Raw genomic sequence first — 22,101 nt, 5'->3', positions numbered from 1 at the left:
CGCCGTGCTGGGTGTCAGATCCGACTTAAGTGCTTTAAGGGGCTAAAACAAGGACTGGTCGGCTCGTGGTCAGTATACTGTGTCTGAGTGGGGTATTCTTGTCAAACTGCAGCATGCTATCTCAGTGGGCTAGCACAATAAAACCGGCATAAGTCCAGACTAGTACAAGCAGCCATACTCACACACATACAGACACACGCACGCCCTCACGCACACACGCAATCAAGCACGCACGCACACACACTGCGACGCTGAGCCTTGTTTCACGACAAAATTAGGACCGTAGGAGTTACCTCCCTTAGACCAGTATTTAGCGAACGTACACTGTATGATGGATAGACGTGGTAGGGTGAAATACAGAACAGGTCATCTTGACAACGAACACCACGTGATTTACAATTGACTGGTTTCCGGATCGTGATACGCGTAGTATTTGCTTTATCTACATCCAATATGACATTGCCTGGATCCCAGTCTGAAACCAGCGGATACATGCTTTAGAGTACATCACAGGTAGGACACAGCTGTGTGTTGTGCGCAGGAGGTCACGTGATAAAGTGGTTCGTGAAAGTGCATCCGATCAGACTGTTGAAAGGTAACAGCGATCGTCACTCGTCACTGAGTCGAGATGTCAGGTTCACTTCCCTTCGTGTCTTTCTACAACGGCGGATGTATGCCCAGCATAGGCCTTGGCACGTGGAAGGTGCAGACGTGTGCGTGTGTGCGTGTGTGCGTGCGTGTGCGTGCGTGTGCGTGTGCGTGCGTGTGTGTGTGTGGCTGTCTCCTCGAACAAGTGTTGTGTCACTATATTGTAATCATTAGGAGAGGAATAAGAAAGGGGACAATGTACGTTCACAAAGAAAGTTGCAAATTAATTCGTAAATTAGTCGTTATTTTTGCTGAAGAAACAAATTTCGTACTTATACTTTTAACAGTAATAACTTCCTCCTTCATCAACCCGTACAAAGCGGTCTGTTCTAAGTTTTGTTGGTACATTATGAAAAAACATTGTTTGGAACAGCCACAACAAACGATGTCAATATTCTGCCCCAACATATAAATGCCCTCCCCAAACAGGATATGAATATTGCACATACTCTACAACAGCACTCAGAATATTTGTCCTCCTTTATGAAGCTAGGTGATACCAGATTTAAAAATGCTATCAAAGGTATAAAAGCAAATTATGATGCCATTCGTTTTACAACCCGAGCTAAAGAGCAAAATGTAAAATTCATTCAATCCACATTTGTTACATTAACTTCTCTCTTGATAGATCAGATACAGAAAGCATATAATGTTGAACACCAACTGGAGGAACTTGAATAAGGTGTTTTTGATCTCGCCAAGAATAAATTATCACCCCTTCTAAATCCTCCACAAATGTTGCAACAAACAATTCATCATCTTAGTACCCTTCTCTCTCAAAAATATATCCAAGCTTTAGACTTTTGCAAACAACACCTGCCTTCTACTACTCCAAATTCATATTTGCTCTACAAAGTCCTACGTTTATATTTCTATAAAGTTTCCAATTTCCTCTTTCATTCACTACCTCCAGTTGAATAAAATTATCTCCCCGCCTCCTTCCCATCAATATTACATCTCCTCATACAACTCAACTTTTGGATATGCCTGATCATCTTGCACTTTCTCCTGAAACTCAACATTATGTTAACTTGGATATTTACACTTTAGCATCATGCAAAGGGGATGAAAATATTCTGCACTTTCCTTTTCATATAGCTCTTTAATCGTTTACAAATCCTTCCTGTCCTCTGGCATTTTTCCCAAATGACAAAATCGCAGTTAAAACGCTCTGTGATTTCCGTTTCATATCTAAGCCTCAACCTCCCCAGCTCATTGTTGTTGATGCCTCTCATGTTCTTGTCTATCACATTCCCTTTCTGAAACTTCACTGCCCTAATAGTCATCATAATTGTGTGATCGTCGCACTTGTTACTGTTCACTGTCAACTGAGGAATTCTTCTATCCAGCATCTTTTGGGTCCTGTGATAACACTACCAAACACATCACCCGCCTGTATCCTGTCAACCTTGCTCTGCTTCAGCATTTCTTTGATTCATATGTCCTCTCTACCACTGCTGGAGATACCAATTTTAAGACAAATGCCAACTTTACCATTCCAAATTTTAACATATAGTCACACGAATATTCAACTATTTTGGCTAACGACAATAAAGCTCATCTTAGTTTGAAGCTCATTGCAGAAAGTGGAAAGGAAGATGAAACTATTTTCAAAACAATTGCAGAACCCCTCATAGATGTCCAAATTCCCATTCAAACTTCCTGGCTTGACACTAGTTCTGTTCTTGCTGTCACAGCTGCTGCTGTCTCAGGTGTCGCCATTAAACTGGTTAGTTGGATGTTCTTCAAAACCCACACACTCTCAGCAGCTCTTACGCTTGTAATCTGCGTTGGCCCTGTTAAAGCTGTGTTACCTCCTACTCTTAATCATAATGATCACACTCCACCCAGTTCAGGTAGAGCTAGCTTTGTCCTTACTGATCTTGCTGACTACCATGTTTCTATTCTCAAAGGACTTATAATATTTGCTATTGCTTCCATCCTTCTGCTTCTTCCCTATCAACAGCATTCAGGTCTCCGGAATGGTCTAGTTCTTGAAGTCACATCAAGTTCTGAATGTGTGGCAATCCCAGTCATATCTTCATACTGGGATATTCAATCACCCTCAACTATGGAAAACCTCAACAATTCTGGTTACTTCTTCCCCACCCTCTCTGTTGGCTGGCCAGGCTTCATTGTAACTAACCAGCTTACTAAAACCTCCATCAGTATTCTCAATACCATTAGAATTTCGTACTTCAATGCTCGTCAACTCCAAAAGATCTTCAAGCAACCTTTCAGTGCCTATCTCCTACTTGATCATAATAATTTGTATACGATTCTTGAACCACCTACCTCAGTGCAATCATTTTAGTGTGTGAGCAGCAATATTTGAGCAATGCATCATGTATCATTTGTTTCAGCTAGTGTATTCATATTTCATGATTGATATTGTGTTGTTTTTTTGGATTGATTGTGATATTTTGAACATTCTCAATCAAAAGCTCCACGACGCACAGAGGTATTGTCATAGTTGTATAATTGGGAAATTTTTCGTCAATATTTATATAAAAATTAACTGTAGTAATAGTCTTTATTAGGTTTAACGTAAAGTGCTGCATTTAGTCAATCTCACATGTGAAGAGCGCAGTTATCTAGAAAATTGTGTAACATCCTTGGAGCATGGTCAGTATTATCTATCTGTACATGTCTCAGCCTCTATCGCAAGAACCGCTTGGCACACGTTTGCTGATACGTCCAACTCATATAAATATTTTCGGACTACTCATTAATTATCATTCAACTTATGTGGATATCACTTGGTCAAACGTCTTAGGAAAACTTTAATCCCTATTCTCCGCGACAAACTCAAATTTTCTTATCAAGTTGAACATGCAGTAAATTCGTGACCATTCAAGGTGTCTAGAGTATATATACTGGCTAGCCCCGGGGGTACCTCACTGTTGAGAAATCCCCAATAAAGGAGCTGGCCATAGACACTTTGTTTGGTTTCTTTTACGGTAAGTCATTTGCTATTTCTCGAAATTTATGAGTTAAATTGTTTTGTAATTTGTACCTATATGGAGCAATATTATCAGCTGTAAAAGTATTTAATCTTATGTTATTGACCATGTATAAGGGCAAATATATTCAGTGGGTTTAATCTTTTTAACGGACTTATCTGTCAAATGTACGTGCGTTAGGTTTTGACAAAACTATCGTTTAAGTATTAACTCCACTGTATAGCATATATTGAATATTCCCAGTCGGAAATAAACGTGTTAAGAATCGGGTGTCGTGGTAGCAAGCTGTGAAAACGTCGTGTAAATGCAGACAAACTACCTCACTTTGAATAGACTTTTTATATCACACGAGGTATGTACATTGTCTTTTAATGTAAGGATTCTATGATGAGCCATACATTTCATGTATTACTTGTTCATAAACAGAATCCAGACTGCTTTAAATAATTGTTTATAAGAGTTATTTGATGGAACTAGCCGAGCAGAAAACGTTAATTTCTATAGCTAATATATGATATTTATATCCCACATATTTATGCTAATAGCACAACAACGCCAGAGCTAAAATCAGTAATAATTTTCATGTAATCATCTAGTTAATCTGTTAGCGATGTACAAACAAAATAGGTAACTCTCTTGTACTTACATAGGTCTGAGCATAATGCATTTTTAACACAGCTTCAGCAAACATGTCTGCATAAAGAGCAATGCCTAAAATGTACATATATCCATACATTATACCATTCAGTAATGAGAATGGACATTGGTTAATGGGCCGGTTAACTCAGTGTATGTGGATGCTATCTGATATAGTTTGTTTGCTGCGGTAGTTTAGATAAACTATAGATATGGCCTTCAAATATAACATATACCTGCATAAACAAATGAATGATATATGCTCAGAAGTTACAACCAACGCATGCTGTTATTTATATTTAAATCTGCGTTCATTTGATACCGATATTGGGTTTAACTAGGTTTATACGAAAATAAAAAAAATACCTTATGGCAGTCCCATTTCGCAAGGCGTAATCATAATTAGGAGTGGCTGAAAATAAGTGTCACATAAGATTATGTAAGCTTTGTTCATAGGTATCTTTGTAGACTGACTTTAATATTGTTGTTTGTAATTGGTTGTTTTATCACTTAGCTCACTGTACGTTTGTTTATCATGAAACGTACACTCTTCTATATAATATTTGTTTAATATCACACAATATTGTGATAAATGCTTCTTTTGTGAAAACTGTAAAATCAATGTTCTACATGACTTTGTACTTTATGTGTTACAATATTTCTTATATTAAATATAAAGAGATTGTCGAGAAAACCCCCCAAAAGGAGCTGACCGAAGACACTTTGTTTGGTTTCTTTGAAGGTGGTGCCCGATCCCGAGCTAATTCCCCAAGGCTAGTTCTAGATATTGTGACGGTGTGAATACGAAAGTGTCAAACTATCATATACGTAAGACCACATGTAAACAGACATGGTACATATTTTTGCTCACGTGAGAATTTTCACTCCTATGCAAAAAACAATCACATGAGTAAATTTCACGTGAAGTCCGTCTCGTTTACACATGTTTCTGCCCTTGGAGATTGAGGGACAGATTATGCCATCAGTGCGACATGCTTGTTGTCAGATCTGACTAAAGTGCCTGGCGCTCGGCTTTAAGTGGCTACAACAAGGACTTGTCGGATCGGGGTCAGTATACTGTGTCTGAGTGGGATATTCATGTTAAACTGCAGCATGCTACCTCAGTGGGCTAGCACTATATATAAACTGGCATAAGGCCAGACTAGTACAAGCAGCCTCCGTGGTCTAGTGGTAGAGCGTCCGAAGGCCCGGAGTTCGATCCCCGGTAGCGTCAATCCAAAAGACGTTAAAATATGGTTCTTGTTACCCTGTCTAGCACTCGGCATTAAGGGGCTAAAACAAGGACTGGTCGTCTCGGAGTCAGTATACTGTGTCTGATTGGGGTATTCATGTTAAACTGCGGCATGATATCTCAGTGGGCTAGCACTATAAAACAAGTCCAGACTGGTACAAGCAGCCACGCACACACCCACGCGCTCCCAAACACACTCTCACACACACACACACACACACACACGCACGCCCTCACGCACACACGCAATCACGCACGCACGCACGCACATACACTGCAACGCTGAACCTTGAACCGACATAATTAGAGCCGTAGGAGTTACTTCCCTTAGACCAGCATTTGCGAACGTACACCGTATTATGACTAGGCGTGGTGGGGTAAAACACTTGTTTTTGTTACAATCCCTCTGAAAGTTGCTTTGAATGTGACGGTGAACATGTTAAGTTTTTACGCCAAGTTTCTCAATGTGCCGGACATATCATGTAGAGAGACTACAGAAATCGGCTTCAAACATTGTACTCATATGGGGAAATCGAACCCAATTTTTCTAGCGTGACCAGCTAACGACTTAACCGCTAGACTACCCCACAGACTCAGTAAATTGTAAATGTGTTGTCTGGAGTGACCGTCGTAGTGGCATAAACTTTTAACTAATAATGATATGTGTAGAAGCCTCACAAAGTCTAGCTCAGATAAGGTCACCTTCACAACGAACACCACGTGATTTACAATTGACTGGTTTCCGGATCGTGATACGCGTCGTATTTGCATTATCTACATCCAATATGACATTGCCTGGATCCCAGTCTGAAACCGGCGGCTACATGCTTCAGAGTACATCACGGGTAGGACACAGCTGTGTGTTGTACGCAGGAGGTCACGTGATAAGGTGGTTCGTGAAAGTGCATCCGATCAGACTGTTGATGGACTGAGAAGACCGTTGAAAGGTAACAGCGATCGTCACTGTGTCGAGATGTCAGGTTCACGTCCTTTCGTGTCTTTCTACAACGGCGGATGTATGCCCAGCATAGGCCTTGGCACGTGGAAGGTACAGCTACATGTGTGTGTGTGTGTGTGTGTGTGCGTGCGTGCGTGCGTGCGTGTGTGCGTGCGTGCGTGTGTGTGCGCGTGCGTGCGTGTATGTGTATGTGTAGTGTCTGTGTGTGTGTTTGTTTGTTTGTGTGTTTGTGTAAGACTAGTGTGTGTTCTCGAACGTTGAGGCGGATTTAGACAGGGGGCGCGTGTGCGGGTGTGTGTCGGCGCGAGTGCGTGTGTGTACGTGGCGGTCTCCTCGAACAAGTGTTGTGTTGTAATCATTACGAGAGGAATAAGAAGGGGGACAATGTACGTTCACAAAGAAATTTGCAAATATTGTAGTCGTTATTTTTGCTGCAGAAAAAATACCGTACTCATACTGTTAACAGTCATACTTCCGATATAACCAATATATCCCGATAACCGTAATACTTCCAATGAGGTATGCTTAAAAATGGATGGGTGCGCACCCTGAAAACGATCAGCCTCCATAGTATCACCTGGGTAACGGAAATTCCCTCTCCGGAGTTTACACTATTGTTAAAACATTGACGTCAACATCAGTCATGTACGCTGTTAGCTGCTGCCAGTCGTGTATATTTTATTATCAGACTGGTATGAACTGGTGTGGAAATAGAACGGCGTAATAATGTTCTAGATACTGACCCCAACATTCTCATTGAATACGAGTGTCACGCTGGGTCACGTCAGTTATATATAGATAAAACGGGATATTAATTTCATAATCATCATGTGCGGCATATGACTGTAAACAATAGGTTTATGTTACAAACCGAGTTGAAATTGTGATATGTTGATGCATTGTGGAATTTCAGCGGGATGGTTGCTCCCACGTATTATTGATATTGATCTGCATTCGCGACAATACTAAACTATCCCGAAATGAAAACATGTCAAATATGTATATTGATGCTGATTAGTGTGTGCACATCCACATACCCCACCCTCGTCCTGATTAACCCAAGACCTAATCTCATGCGAATGGAAGGGGCTTAAAAGAATGTACCCTGACACATCATGCTCTTACTATCGACCACTAGTTCTATCGACGCCATGGGTAACGTATTTGGCGACATGCTTTCAGCAAATATAACCACTACAGTATTTGCCAATTTCGGCGCGGGTTATTTGGCTTCATCTAGCATTTGCACGATCACAAAAAACTACTTTTCAATCTCATTAAAATCAGATCTTAATTCACGCTACCGCCTAACAAAGATCTGAGACCATCCCAGATCATGAAAATGACAGTTGGAATGTGATTTTTGGATCGTGCAACCTCGAAAAACACCCACACAGGGTATTCCGAACAACAGTTATGGGCTTTATGTCTGTATTCATACAATCTAGACCTTCTAGACCATCCAAGAACAGTTTTTGATTTTTTAATAAGTATATGTCAAAATATGTTTCGAAGCGTAGTTGCCAGTTTGAAACACGTACCGTAAAGCTCGATTAAGCTTCCTTCTGATTGGCTATTGTCTACTTCTGTTAAGCCATTCCATTGGTCCGTCAAAGCTCTCGAAAGGTCGGTCTGGCGTGACCCGTAATGTGATGTCCTCTTTCGTTTAGCGGTAGCGAGAACAAAGATTTGATATTAATGAGATTGCCCTACTTTCCAAAACGATTTTATAGATTGTATATCTCCGTTATTCTGAAATTTGTCGGTCTTGATTAGTCCTGTTAATCCTGCACCATGACTGGAATATTTTAATTTATGAAAACAAAAACAATCTAGATGTATATAAAAGCAAGTCTAACCAGCCCAAGCCTGCTCCATATGAAATCAGCAACAGGGAAATTATATATATATATTTTTTTCAATGTATTGTGTAATAAAAGATGTTAAAGACAATGTGTTAGTCTATAGTCCTGTGTGCTCCCATCTTCCCTGTAATGGGTTAAAGGGGCACTCTGCTCAACCGTCTGTCGCCTATGGGTCCAGTCTTCTAATAAGTGACGTGTGTGTAACATTATTACTGTGTGAGAGTCCTGATGACAGCTAGTGGTTAAAGCATTCGCTCGTCAAGCCGTAAGCCCACTGAATTATTATTGAAACACAGTCGTGACCACCTTTCATTGAATAAAACTGTGGTTCAATCACATCAATAAATTAATCATCTTGATGCTTACGTTTTTCAGTCCGAGAAAGGCAAGGTGACTGAAGCCGTCAAGGTTGCTGTTGAAAGTGGGTACCGCCATATTGATTGTGCTTGGTGCTATGGCAACGAGGCGGAAGTAGGTCTTGGGATCAAGGCGAAGGTCGACGACGGCACAGTTACAAGAGAAGACCTGTTTATTACAACCAAAGTAAGAAAGTAAATGATTTTGAAACTAAAATGTTTGATCACTGACACGAGTGAGTGAGTGAGTTGGGTTTAACGCTGCTTTTAACATGATTCCAGTTATGTCGTGGCGTGTCAGCTTAATGTGGGAGGAAAGCCCGAAGTGATGCAGGTCTCAGACGTTTACCACTTCGGTGAAACCAACAAGCACGGGTATGGTGCTGAAAAACCTAGAAACATAATCAGGGCGAACCTGGATTCGAACCCACAATCATAGGTTTCTGGCGTACCCAAGGGACGCAACTCTGCACAGCGAATCCCGGCGCCATAGACGATTGGGCCACCCGTGCCCCCCACTGACACGAAATACATTAAAAATGTAAACTAGTTCATTTTCAGAAGACCATGGAAGTAATTCCTGGGGCTAAATGTGGAACTGTATTAAATATATAAGCACCTTCATATTCTGCGTTGTTACGACGCCATATGACGTTATCAAGCTCAAGATTTTAGATTAAACCTAGACATACGTGGGGATTCCAGTTGGAATTGCTCTCCAGCAACCGATGCTTGTCGTGAGAGGCGACTTACTGGATCGGGTGGTCAGGCTCGGTGACTTGGTTGATAGCGTGTCAAGGTAGACCGACGTTGCTAATTATGGCAATAATAATGACTCGACAATCTACAGGCTGCAGTCACATATTTCCGAGTGCGGCTTAAAACAGCAAAGAAAGAAAGAAAGAAACAAACACAAAAACAAACGCACTAACAAACAAACAAACAAACAAAAAACATCTAATATATTTTGCATTCAACCTATTCGTTTCCCTCTCCAGCTATGGTGTACTCACCACGAGCCTGGCCGTGTAGAGGCAGCCGTGCGTGATTCTCTGGACAAGCTAGACGTGTCATACGTTGACCTGTACCTGATGCATGCTCCGTTTGCCTTCAAGGTACGTGTCTAATATATAGCCGTGCATACACTCGGCCAACCCGGATATTCAGTTTACATAAAAAATCCCCGTAAACTTCACTTCAGCAAATCGCTGGTCTTCTGACATATCGAGTGATATGAGGAAACATTATATTTCACGATACAAATGGAATATTTTATTCATCATATACATTTTGTGTAGTTGTCTACCGGAAAGTTATATTATTTCATTACAAATGTAAGACCTTGAAACGTAAATTCTCACCAACTCACATGCAGGGACGTTTCACCACCCCTTGTAACTGCGACTTAATAAGTAGTTCCGTGTTTTCAATATCTTACAAAATATAAACAAGAGAAACAAACAATATTTTAGGGTCACGGGAATTCTCCGTCATGGCGCTTTGCGATTGACGAGTTAAATAAAAAAATTACAGTTTATAACGAAACATTTTCAAGAGAATTACAAACGGCAAGAAGCGACAAATAACTCCATAAATGACCATCTGTCATTATTTTGCCCTGTCAATGTGGAAGTAACGTAAAAAGGAAGTCAACAGTTGTGTACGGGCTAGACATTTACGATAAGGGGAGACAATTTGCGGGGAGGTAATTCATGTATGACAATAGTTATCAAGTGTTAAGTTCACTGCTGTGAATCATAAAGTGCCATGTCCACTGCAGTGAAATATCAAGTGCAGTGAAATATCAAGTGTTATGTTCACTGAAATGAAAATATCACCTTTCTCAACTTTGGAAAACTCTTTCACACTGAAGTATACAACAAAAACTTCACTTTGTCTAAACAGGAGTCCAATGAAATCTGTCCAAGAGACGCAGCTGGCAACCTGCTCATGTCGGACGTGGACTACGTGGACACGTGGAAGGTCGGGCATCTTTACTGCACATTTTCTTGTCATTAATTAACATTTATAAATTTGTCATCAATCGACTACATGCACATATGGTTGAACAGGCTTATAACGAACACTTTAAAATATACTAACGACATAAACGTGTCTTTTCAAATTCCCAATTGTTTTAGTCAACATTATCAACAAAATTCACATGGGGAACGAATTCTGAAACACAAATTAAGGGCTATAGCTCAAACTCTTTAAGCAAATGAATTCTAGCGCTACAATAGCTCTTTCTTAGACTGACAAAGTTCTGCTGTAAAAATTATACCAGGTTGTACATAAGAAATCGTTTTGCAACATATATACGTATCCATAAATATAGTTTACGAATAGGGTGGCCCAGTCGTCTAAGGCGCCGCGATTCGCTGTGCAGAGTTGCGTCCCTTAGGCACGCCAGAAACCTGTGATTGTGGGTTCGAATCCCGGTTCGCCCCGATTATGTTTCTAGGTTTGTCAGCACCATACCCGTGCTCGTGGGTTTCACCGAAGTGGTAAACGTCTGAGACCTGCATCACTTCGGGCTTTCCTCCCACATTAAGCTGACACGCCGCGATATAACTGGAATACTGTTAAAAGCGGCGTTAAACCAAACTCACTCACTCACTCACTAGTTTACGAATAACTGGAGAATCCAAAATGGCGGATGACGATTTAGGAGTAAGGGACAACAGATATCACGAACATTTTTTTACCAGTCCCTTGGTATTGTATTGTTTACTGTATAAGGTTAAAAGAAATTTTTAAAAGTCAAATGCGTATATGAAAACAAGACAAGGAGAATCTAAGTGCATAATAATTTTGAAGCTAAGATCTTGAGTTCTCCTATATATGAAATATCTTGTAATAAAACACAGTTGTTTGTCTTGCAACAGGCAATGGAATCCTTGGTTGACAAAGGACTGGTTAAATACATCGGCGTGTCTAACTTTAACTTGGAACAAATGGAACGATTACTGAAAATGGACGGGCTTAAGCTGAAACCCGTAACAAATCAGGTAAGTATGTTTATGTTCTAGATAACACTGATCACATACCTTTATCAACTTCTCTGAAACCTGTCAGATCAATCAGCTGAAATTTTGCATGCATGTTGTATGTTGCCGCCGATGGTGACCCCTCAGTTTGTTCACATATCATTACAACCATTATATAAGAAGGTAAATATTGGCATGTATGTTTTGTCCGATGCTGACACAAAATTAGTCCACATGTCATAAATATCTATGGTCAGTTTCGTTAGTTATAAAGGGGCACGGGGGCCCAGTCGTCTAATGCGCCGCGATTCGCTGTGCAGAGTTTCGTTCCTTGGGCAAGCCAGAAACCTATGATTGTGGGTTCGAATCCCGGTTCGCCCCGATTATGTTTCTAGGTTTGTCAGCACCATACCCGTGCTCGTTGGTTTTACCGAAGTGGTAAGCGTCTGAGACCTGCATCACTTCGAGCTTTCTTCACACATTAAGCTGACACGCCGTGATATAACTGGAATACTGTTAAAAGCGGCGTTAAACACAACTCACTCACTCTCTCATGTTAGTTATAATGACATGCAGCAGGCAGGGTAACAACAAGAACCAATTTTCAACGTATTTTGTCATAACGTGGTGGGGATCAAACCACTGACCTTCCGCTCTGTCCACTACACCAAGAAGGTGACCTTCTACAGCTGGATCGCTATATGGCTGAAATAATGCCGACGCGACGTTAAATCTTAACTCACTCACTCACTCACTCTCCAGCTGGAACAAGGCCGTGGTTTGATTTGTTGGTTAAAACAGAGACTATACGGAAATTCGGTTGTATGTATTCACGAGTGATGGAGGAACACGGGTGTATTGACGATATGATTTATTCTATACATGTTGTTGTTTTATGTATCTCATTAAAATCAGATCTTAGTTCTCGCTACCGCTAAAAAAAGATCTGAGGACATCCCATTTGGGGTCACGTCAGAACGACCTTTCTTCCGACCAATCAGAGCGTCGCTAACCAGATAATGAAAGTGACAGTTGGAATGTGATTTCTAATCATGCAACCTCGAAAACTTTGGCACGTGGTATTCCGAACGATAGTACGGATTTAACGATAGAATCCATACAATCGAGACCATTTTTCAGCCATTCCAGAATGTTCTTTTGTTCAGGTTTCGAATTTTTAATCGAGAATTTGTCAAAATATGTTTCGAAGCGTCGTCGCCAGTTTGAACTAAGTGCCGTAAAGCACGAGAAAACTGCCTTCTGATTGGCTAATGTCAACTTCTTGTCAGTCATTCAATTGGTCGGTCAAAGTTCGCGGAATGTCGGTCTGACGTGACCCGTAATGGGGTGTTCTCAGATCTCTTGTTTATCGGTAGCGAAAACTAAGATATGATTTTAATGAGATTGCTGTTTTATAAATTCCCAGATTGAAGTATCTCCGTATCTTACCAATGACAAACTAGTATCGTTCTGCAAGGAGAACGGAGTTACAGTCACCGCATACGCACCTCTTGGGTCCGCTGACAACCCTGCTTTACAGTAAGTCAGCACGTTCGTTAAGAATATATATTATTAATAATTTCACATGTCAGTGTTCCAAAGGTGGGACCCTTCTTAACGTGACCGACATTCAACTTAAAGCGGATGCTTTCCAAAAAATACTGTGTTTCACAAAAAAAAACATTTTGGCCTTATATTCGGCAAAACGAAAAAAATGTTTGCTATTCCATAACGAATTGACAATTAATGGGAAAGGTAGTCATTGATAAGTATCTTTATTTACTTCAGGTCAATGACAGATCGACCACTTATCGCCAAGGAACCAACACTACAAGAACTAGGCAGAAAGTACGGTAAAACGGCAGCACAGGTAAATGTTTATAAGGATACAACATTTCGCATAATTATAATGTTCCAGGCTTCACGGAAATTGTAGATTCCTAATACCACGTGATATTTATTCCATTTTATGCATCAACATTCGAGATGGAATTAAAACCAGAATCAGTATGACGTGGTAATGTCAGTCGGCAATTTCCGACAAGGAAACGTTCGGCATAAAAAACCCTCCTCTTTTTAGCGGCTTCTTTTATTGCCTTGCGTATTTGGGCGGAAAAGTTGAAATGGATGTTTTGAAGAGCATGTTATGAAAGCTTATTTATGGAAGAGGAGCAGTGAAGAATTACATCTTGTAACATGCCACGTTCATAACTTCACATTGCAGTTTGCCAAACACAAAATGCCCTCAAGGTCTCTTGAACTTAACACGAAACGTTACCAAACTGAAATTGGGACACGTTGGCTTCAAGCCCCAAAGCGTTCGCTCGTCACGCCGAAGACCCGGGTTCGATTTCCGACATGGGTACAATGTGTGGAGCCCATTTCTGGTGTCCCCCGCCGTGATATTGCTGGAATATTTCTAAAAGCGGCGTAAAACCATACTCACTCACTCACTCACTCCAAGCCCAACAGCGTTACAACTTAGTTGAAAATCAATCGCCCAAACACAACCAAAACAAAATGCTTAGTAATGCACGTGCTACAGAATCCAGATCAGTGGAACTTAAGTTTAAAATAAAACCTTGGCTGTACTTACAACATGTTAACCAACAAACACTGGTTATAAAAGGAACGCTGTACTGATATTAATTATAAATTGTTATAGGCATTCTGTCTATCATGTTCATGTCTCGATGTGCTCGATGTCTTGATATTCCACCCCTTACGCGTTCCCCTTCGGTGTGAGTTTAAGAACTTACCAATCCACTCCGTTTTTGCAAAAGTAAATCCTCATTTCGTCAGGGTCACGGATGGCCAAGTCGTCTAAGGCACCGCGATTCGCCGTGCAGAGTTACGTCCCCTGGGCTCACCAGAAACCTATGATTATTGGTTCGAATCCCGGTTCGCCCCGATTGTGGTTCTAGGTTTGTCAGCACCATACCCGTATTCGTGGGTTTCACCGAAGTGGTAAACGTCTGAGACCTGCATCAATTTGGGCTTTCTTCCCTCATAAAGTTTACACGCCGTGATATAAGTGGAATACTGATAAAAGCAGCGTTAAACCCAACTCACTCACTCACTCATTTCGTCAAAGTATGCTGAAAGGAAGAAGGCTGTTGAACCGTGGCCTTGTCTGTTTGGCACATGTTACTTCTCAGTCACCAAAACTTGCTTTTGTTCTTGGGTGACAACCCAACATAATTATCACCGAACCACATGAAACGTAATAAAATTCGCATAAGTGTTACGAAGTGTAATATGTAAAATAATCGAACGAATCATAAAAAAACCCAACATTTATGAACTCCATTTATCCACACTACAGTTCACGTTTCTTCACCCTTATGGGTTGATGTAGTCAAACCCGTTGTGTCGAAGTTGGAGGGTCCTACATGAATACTTCGAAATATCCGATGTTCGACACAACCGATAAGGATGAATAAAGCAGGATTACGCAGCAACCATGCCTTAACATTGAGACAACCGTAAGTTCGACACATCAAAGTTCGACATATCAATATTCGACACAACGGTGTTTGACCGTATCTACTTCCTCGACACAGGTGGCTTTGCGCTGGGGGGTACAAAGGAGCCTTTCCGTCATTCCAAAGAGCGTCACTCCATCTAGGATCAAGGAGAATATACAGGTATTCAAGAATAACGCTATGTTTCTTTTACCAAACCATGCGAACCTCGAAGATCCGGGTTACAATAGGTCTTCAGCAACCCATGCTTGCCGTAAGAGACGACTATGCTTGTCGTAAGAGGCGACTAACGGGATCGGGTGGTCAGGCTCGCTGACTTGGTTGATGCATTTCATTGATCCCAATTGCGTGGATCGATGCTCATGATTTCAATCACTGGATTGTCTGTTCCAGAATCGATTATTCACAGACGGCCGTCATATAGCTGGAAAATTGCTGAGTGCGGCGTTAAACAACCAACCAACCTTCATTGCCTTCATATACTACGTTTATAACGAACTGGCAGATGTAACGAACTGTTCTTTTGGTCACGGCCATTTGCTGTATATATGCTTATAACGAACTATGGTTATAACGAACAAAAAATTGTGGTCCCTTTGAGTTCGTTATAAACGTAGTTTACTGTAGTTCAAGATTACTGAGTCATTAGTATAGTGGTGATGCGTTTAAACTGTTCGATTACATGCACGTCGCTATATGAGCAAAATAATCTCGAACGCTGTTTAACCCCACTTCACCCCGCCTCACGTGCTAGATTACTAGATGAATGCGAATACAGTAAACTACAGTTATAACGAACACGCTTATAACGAACTCACTTTTTTGGTCCTGACTATTTGCTGTAGTTATGCTGTATATATGCTTATAACGAACTACGGTTATAACGAACTAAATTTAGCAGTCCCTTTAAGTTCGTAATAACCGTAGTTTACTGTAAAGCCAGTTCAAGGGTACACAATATAAGACACAGTTGCATCCTCGTTCACTCTACGGTTTTGGGTGACAACAATCCTGCAAACGTTGGGAACGGTTCCACTCATGTTACTCCATTGACATGACCATTCACCACCTCTCTGTTTACCAGCGGTGCCCTGTTCTTGTTAAAGAGGGCACGGGTGGCCCAGTCGTCTAAGGCGCCGCAATTCGCTGTGCAGAGTTGCGTCCCTTGGGCACACCGGAAACGCATGATTGTGGGTTCGAATCCCGGTTCGCCCTGATAATGTTTCTAGGTTTGTAAGCACCATACCCGTGCTCGTTGGTTTCACCGAAGTGGTAGACGTCTAAGACCTGCATCGTTTCTGGATTTCCTCCCACATTAAGTTGACACGCGGCGATTTAGCTGGAATACTGTTAAAAGCGGCGTTATGCGCGACTCGCTCACTCACCGTTCTTGTCAAATATGCGTGCTGAGAAAGAATAGATCGTGTAAGGACACTTTCTGGTGAACTGTTACAAAATACACAGCTTTCCATAAATGCAGCTTTTCTTTCTATTCACAGATTCTTGACTTTGAACTGACTGAAGAGGATATGAAAGTTGTATCTGATCTCAACCGGGACTTTAGGGCGTGTTCCTTTCTCTTGTGAGTACATCGACAGTCTTTGTTCGAAAATGTTGTCCACAGATGTAATATTTTTATGTGCGATCGAAACAACATACACGCACGTTTTAAATATAGATTCATTTGATACACCAGTAACTGAGCTTTGATATGGTGTATGGGATAATGAGAGGTAATGTTTTATTTTCCAGCGTACCCAAACACAAGTATCATCCTTTCAATACTGCATGACAGAGAAGGAAACTCAGCATTGAACAAATTAAAGTGTAATATGTGCGCCGCATTGATAGTTTACAGATAAAATATACTCTGTCAGTACTTTGTTGTTTTTTACACCGCACTCAGCTGTACTCTGTGTATAGTATTATTATAGCATTGCGGGCTCTATACTACCATTGCGGGCTCTAAACTACCATCGCGGGCTCTATACTACCATCGCGGTATCGGTAAATCTCGTAATCCACACCACATGTCAACTGTTCATTCATGCAAATCTGAGCACGATACTGATCGAAAACAGGACCAGTTGCGGTATGTCCCGGCTACTCGTAAGTATACACGTTAACGTTTTTATGATAGTTTCTGGAATGTTTTTGAAGCGGAATTACCCCTACCTCCATTCGAATTTGGTCAGAAAAGAACCCATTTGTTTGGACGATGTTCCTTGACCCAAATTAGCTATATAGGTCGTATGTTTCCTGATAATGCATAATTATTGACAAAACGTGACATAATGTACATATTCCACAAGTATCCCTTCACAAGATAGTGATACCGCGATAATATAGAGTTGTCCGCCCTTGGGTAACTGATGACAGGCACTTAGTTTACCGAACTCGGTATAGTGAGTGAGTGAGTGAGTATGGTTTTACGCCGCTTTTAGAACTCGGTATAGAATATCAGCATCGATCAATCCTGTAGATGTGACATAAAAGTTGAACAGCGAAAAAGAAAAGAATAAGTTAGTAAGATACGATCCTTCATAAATTGACTACCGCGATTATATAGAGTACCATGCTATATCACAGCGACCTGCACATTATCGAGTCTGAACCAGACAAATCAGAGATTGATATTATGAGCAACGATTCACGCCATCGATGGACGATGACACACTGCCTGACCATCCGATCCATTAAGTCGCCGCTTACGACAAGGAAATGTTGCTGGGGACCAGTTTAAGGCCGGAGTTGTGTTTCACGCCGCTTTAATAGTATTCCAGTTATATCACGGCTTGTTAGCTTAATGTGGGAGGAAAGTCCGAAGTGATGACGTTTACCACTTCGGTGAAACCCACGAGCACGGGTATGGTGCTGACAAACGTAGAAACATAATCTGGGCGAATTGGGATTCGAACCCACAATCATAGGTTTCTGGCGTGCCCAAGGGACGCAACTCTGCACAGCGAATTGCGGCGCCTAAGACGACTGGGCCACCCGTGCCCCCAAGTTTTAGGCCGGAATTCTCACGGGCACTGTGAGTGTAAGTCAAGGCCAAGGTCAATTGATCAGTATCCAGAAAGCGTTGGTGACTTTTGACAGATCCTACGCAACGTTTTTGCATCTGAGCAATGTATTTCGTTTTCACAGAAAATGATCGTATGTCTTGATCGATTAACTTCCAGACATCTTATTATGATTATATATTACTTTAAAAACAACACATGTGTGTTAGTCTAGTTTTTTTTTACTCTCCTTTGATGACATATTTTCAAGTCAAAATATAATAATTATTAATGTATAACTTGTATTCCCGATGTTGCTGACATATTGCCGATTTGGCCTTTTAACTTAAAACTCACTCACTTTTAACTCACTCACTTATAATATACAACTAGGCAATTCCTGAATGTCCGCTGTAAATAATCGAGTCTGGACCAGACATTCCAGTGATTGACATCGTAAGCATCGGGATACAATGACATGCATCAACTATGTCAGCAAGTCTTGGTTGGTTTGTTGTTTAACGCCGCACTCAGCAATATTCCAGCTATATGACGGCGGTCTGTAAATAATCGAGTCTGGACTAGACAATCCAGTAATTAATTTCATGAGCATCGATCCACGAAATTGGGATCAATGACATGCATCAACCAAGTCAGCGAGCCTGACCACCGGATCCCGTTTTTATACAGACCGCCGTCATGAAGCTGGAATATTGCTGAGTGCGGCCTTAAACAAAAAAAAACCAAACAACAAACTTTTGACAGAAGAAACCGCTGGTCTGTAGCTCACATGACTATACGGGACCTTGGCGTTCTTGTTCTACAGTCCCAGCACCACAACAACAGAGAGAGAGAAACATTATTGAGAATTTAAGAGAGTCGATCAGTACTTCAGCTACACCTCAACGTGTCGGCACCATTGTGGGAAGAAAACACAAAGTGAAGCTTGCTGTGGACATTTTTTACAATTTCGGTGGAATTCAAGTAAAACAAAAATCACAAAAATAACGATTCATGACTTCAAACCCATGACCAGGGAACCTGACCACAGCTCTGACGTTTAGTCAGTCATTGAACACGTGTAAGTATAATACTTGAGCAAAATATGTCTACAATGTACCACATACAAGGAAGGTTCATCTGGGATTCGAACCCATAACTCATGATCCTTGGGTCGCAAGAAAGTAAGTTGTGGCGTTTCAGACCACAGGGTCGCCCATGACATTTTTTATTTTTTTTTATAGTTTTACATAACCCGGGCTCCTATTGGAGCGCCACCTAGCGGGTATCTAGACAAGTCGCATGCTCGGAGAGCTCCGCAAATCTGTGAAATTAGAAGCTTATCTGTGACTCTCAAGTGGTGGAAAGTTGTTCATGAAGCCTCCAAACGAAAGAAGCAAGCAATGACGTGTGATTTGAACGTTACCAGGGCTAGGATAGGTTGTTTTGTGACAACTTATGTGTCGTTCATGTTGAAGCGAACCAGACGACGGCACGCCATGTTAACGCACGTGCGATACATGCTTGGAGGCGCGAGGACAGGATTGAAACTCTGTCTATTTACTTCGTTACTTCTAATCTTGGTCAGCGGCGATGTAGAGAAAAACCCGGGCCCACCGAAAACTCCGTGTACACGCCAAAGCACACTGGACAACGTGAAAAAGGTAGACGAAAATATTGCAGATTTGATCAGAAATTTACAGTCAGATATGTGCAGAGAAATACAAGACTTACGAAAAGATATAAATAAAAACTTTAAGGACTTAACAGAAAAAATGACAGCCTTAGAAGAAGATGTATTTCGACTTTCAGAAGAAAATGTGGAACTTAGAAAGACTACGGAACAACTGAATGAGAAGATTGATTTCATGGAAAATAAAGTAAGGATGAATAATCTGATCTTTCACAATATTCTTGACGAACGTAACGAGGCCACGGGTACCACTGAAGAAAAAGTGCGTGAAGTAATCCATGCTGTTTTTGGAATCGAGGAATCAGTTGATATATACAGTGCTCGACGCATGTCTACAAAGTCCCGCGGTAATCGCCCGGTACTGGTGTCATTCAAAGACTATCAAACCAAGGCACGTATTCTGAGATCAACTTCTAAACTGCGGAACCAGAATGTAAACATCTCACAGGATTTCACGGAGAGGATTCGACAAATCAGACGGAAGTTAAAACCATTCCAGGACAAAGCACGGGAAGATGGTAAATATGCAACCTTACATTTTGACAAAATTCAAATTGACAATAAACTGTATAAATTGAATCCAAATGAAAATGAACTCTATGCAGTGAAAACGTTACCATGGAAACCTCGTTCTAACTACACAAACACTGAGAGCTAGGGGTGTGGCCAAGGCTGTAAACAGAGCCCTGGTGTTATTGACATATAGTTATTTGGAATGTTGAAGGATTGAAAAGAAAAATGACTAATAATTGTATAATGGACTTTATTAACAGATTTCATATCATATCTCTTGTGGAGACATGGGCGAACTATGATGATGTCTTCAGCTTTCCTGGATATCAACAGTTTAGCCAATTGAGAAAAAAACCGAAGGGGCAATACGAAACTCGGGAGGTATACTCACTCTTGTCAAAGACAGTATTTCGACGCAAGTCACTCGACTTAAATCAACATCCAGCAACACTCTGTGGATAAAGTATAACGGAGGACAAACGCTTTTATTTATCTGCACTGTGTATTTCTCTCCGGAGGGGTCTAGTCTACACTCCGAGGAGGATTTATTTGATATTTTGGAAAGCGATATTTTAAGCTTAAAATCAGACTTTCCAAACTGTGAGATAGTTATTCATGGTGATTTCAATGCTCGCACCGGTGATGGTACACGCCCAGATTTTATTGAAAACGATGATATTACCTACCTGCCCATCGATTATGAAATGGATTATATTCAAGACGATAACCTACCACGCAGATCTCAAGACAGTGTTGTCAATAAACGTGGACTCTCATTGTTAAACTTCTGTCATTCAACAGGACTCCGGATTTGTAATGGTCGATTGTGCTCAGATAGCAGTGTTGGTAAAATAACTTGTTTTGCCAATGAAGGCCAGAGTGTTGTCGATTATGTGTTGTGCAACCCAAATCTTTTTCAGCTTATTACAAAGTTTGATGTGTCAGATGAAGTTGAATGTACTCATTTACCTATAACCTACTCATTAGCTTTAAACAGTATGCCTGACTGTTACCGTGAAAATCTCACTGAGCGTCAGAGGTATGTTTGGTCTGATCGTTTTTACAGTGAATACGTAAATTCATGGAATAATCTCAAGGATTCTACTAAGAAGAATTTCAACAATCAAATCATTAACAATGATGTAGATAATGCTTTTAACTGTTTTCAGAACACTCTTGAAAATTGCTGTGTTAAATTTAGAAAACCGTGTAACGGAGCTAGAACTGGACAAAAACATTGTGACTGGTTCGATGAGGAATGTTTGCTGGCAAGATTGACAGTTCGTCAATTGCTGCGTGCATTTCATGCAAGCAACGAGGCATGCGACCGGCTGACCTACATTTCTGCACGTAAACACTACAAGGAACTCTGCTCGCGCAAGTCAGCTGTCTCGACACATGTGTTTGTAAACAAACTGGAACAATCACTCCAATCTAATAATGTGAAACTTTTTTTGTCGTTATTGAGACCAAAAACAAAATCACAATTAATAAACATTACACCACTTGTGTGGATTGAACATTTTAAAGAACTGTTTAGTGGAACAAACCATGATCCAAACTCCCTTGATTTTTATGTTCATGTAAATGATTTCATTTCAGGTATAACTGACAATCTCATTGATGCAACTACTGATATTGATAATGAACTTGACTATGACATTACTATGTCTGATATACAGGAATTTTTTAAGAGTGCTCCCATGCAGTGTCTAGATATGCTGAAAGAACTGTATA

The 22,101-nt window shown here is 40.9% G+C and overlaps 1 protein-coding gene and 1 pseudogene across 1 annotated transcript; both read left to right on the top strand.

Moving 5' to 3' along the window:
- The first annotated feature begins 941 nt into the window (after nucleotides 1–941).
- LOC139451716 (uncharacterized) lies at nucleotides 942–2,962 on the top strand (annotated as a pseudogene).
- Nucleotides 2,963–6,383: 3,421 nt separating this feature from the next.
- On the top strand, nucleotides 6,384–17,001 carry LOC139452286 (aldo-keto reductase family 1 member B1-like). The gene is made up of 10 exons (XM_071233696.1): nucleotides 6,384–6,547; nucleotides 8,698–8,865; nucleotides 9,677–9,793; nucleotides 10,584–10,661; nucleotides 11,567–11,689; nucleotides 13,095–13,207; nucleotides 13,457–13,538; nucleotides 15,232–15,315; nucleotides 16,653–16,735; nucleotides 16,906–17,001. The coding sequence occupies exons 1-10, from the start codon at nucleotides 6,473–6,475 to the stop codon at nucleotides 16,943–16,945; spliced, it is 963 nt and encodes a 320-aa protein (XP_071089797.1). The 5' UTR covers nucleotides 6,384–6,472; the 3' UTR covers nucleotides 16,946–17,001.
- Nucleotides 17,002–22,101: the final 5,100 nt, after the last annotated feature.

Source organism: Haliotis cracherodii, unplaced genomic scaffold, assembly GCF_022045235.1.
Source record: "Haliotis cracherodii isolate W230 unplaced genomic scaffold, xgHalCrac1.p SCAF_9, whole genome shotgun sequence".
In the NCBI taxonomy this organism is placed as follows: domain Eukaryota; kingdom Metazoa; phylum Mollusca; class Gastropoda; order Lepetellida; family Haliotidae; genus Haliotis; species Haliotis cracherodii.
Note: the sequence above shows the minus strand (reverse complement) of the source record. Positions and strands in the feature narration are given on the sequence as shown.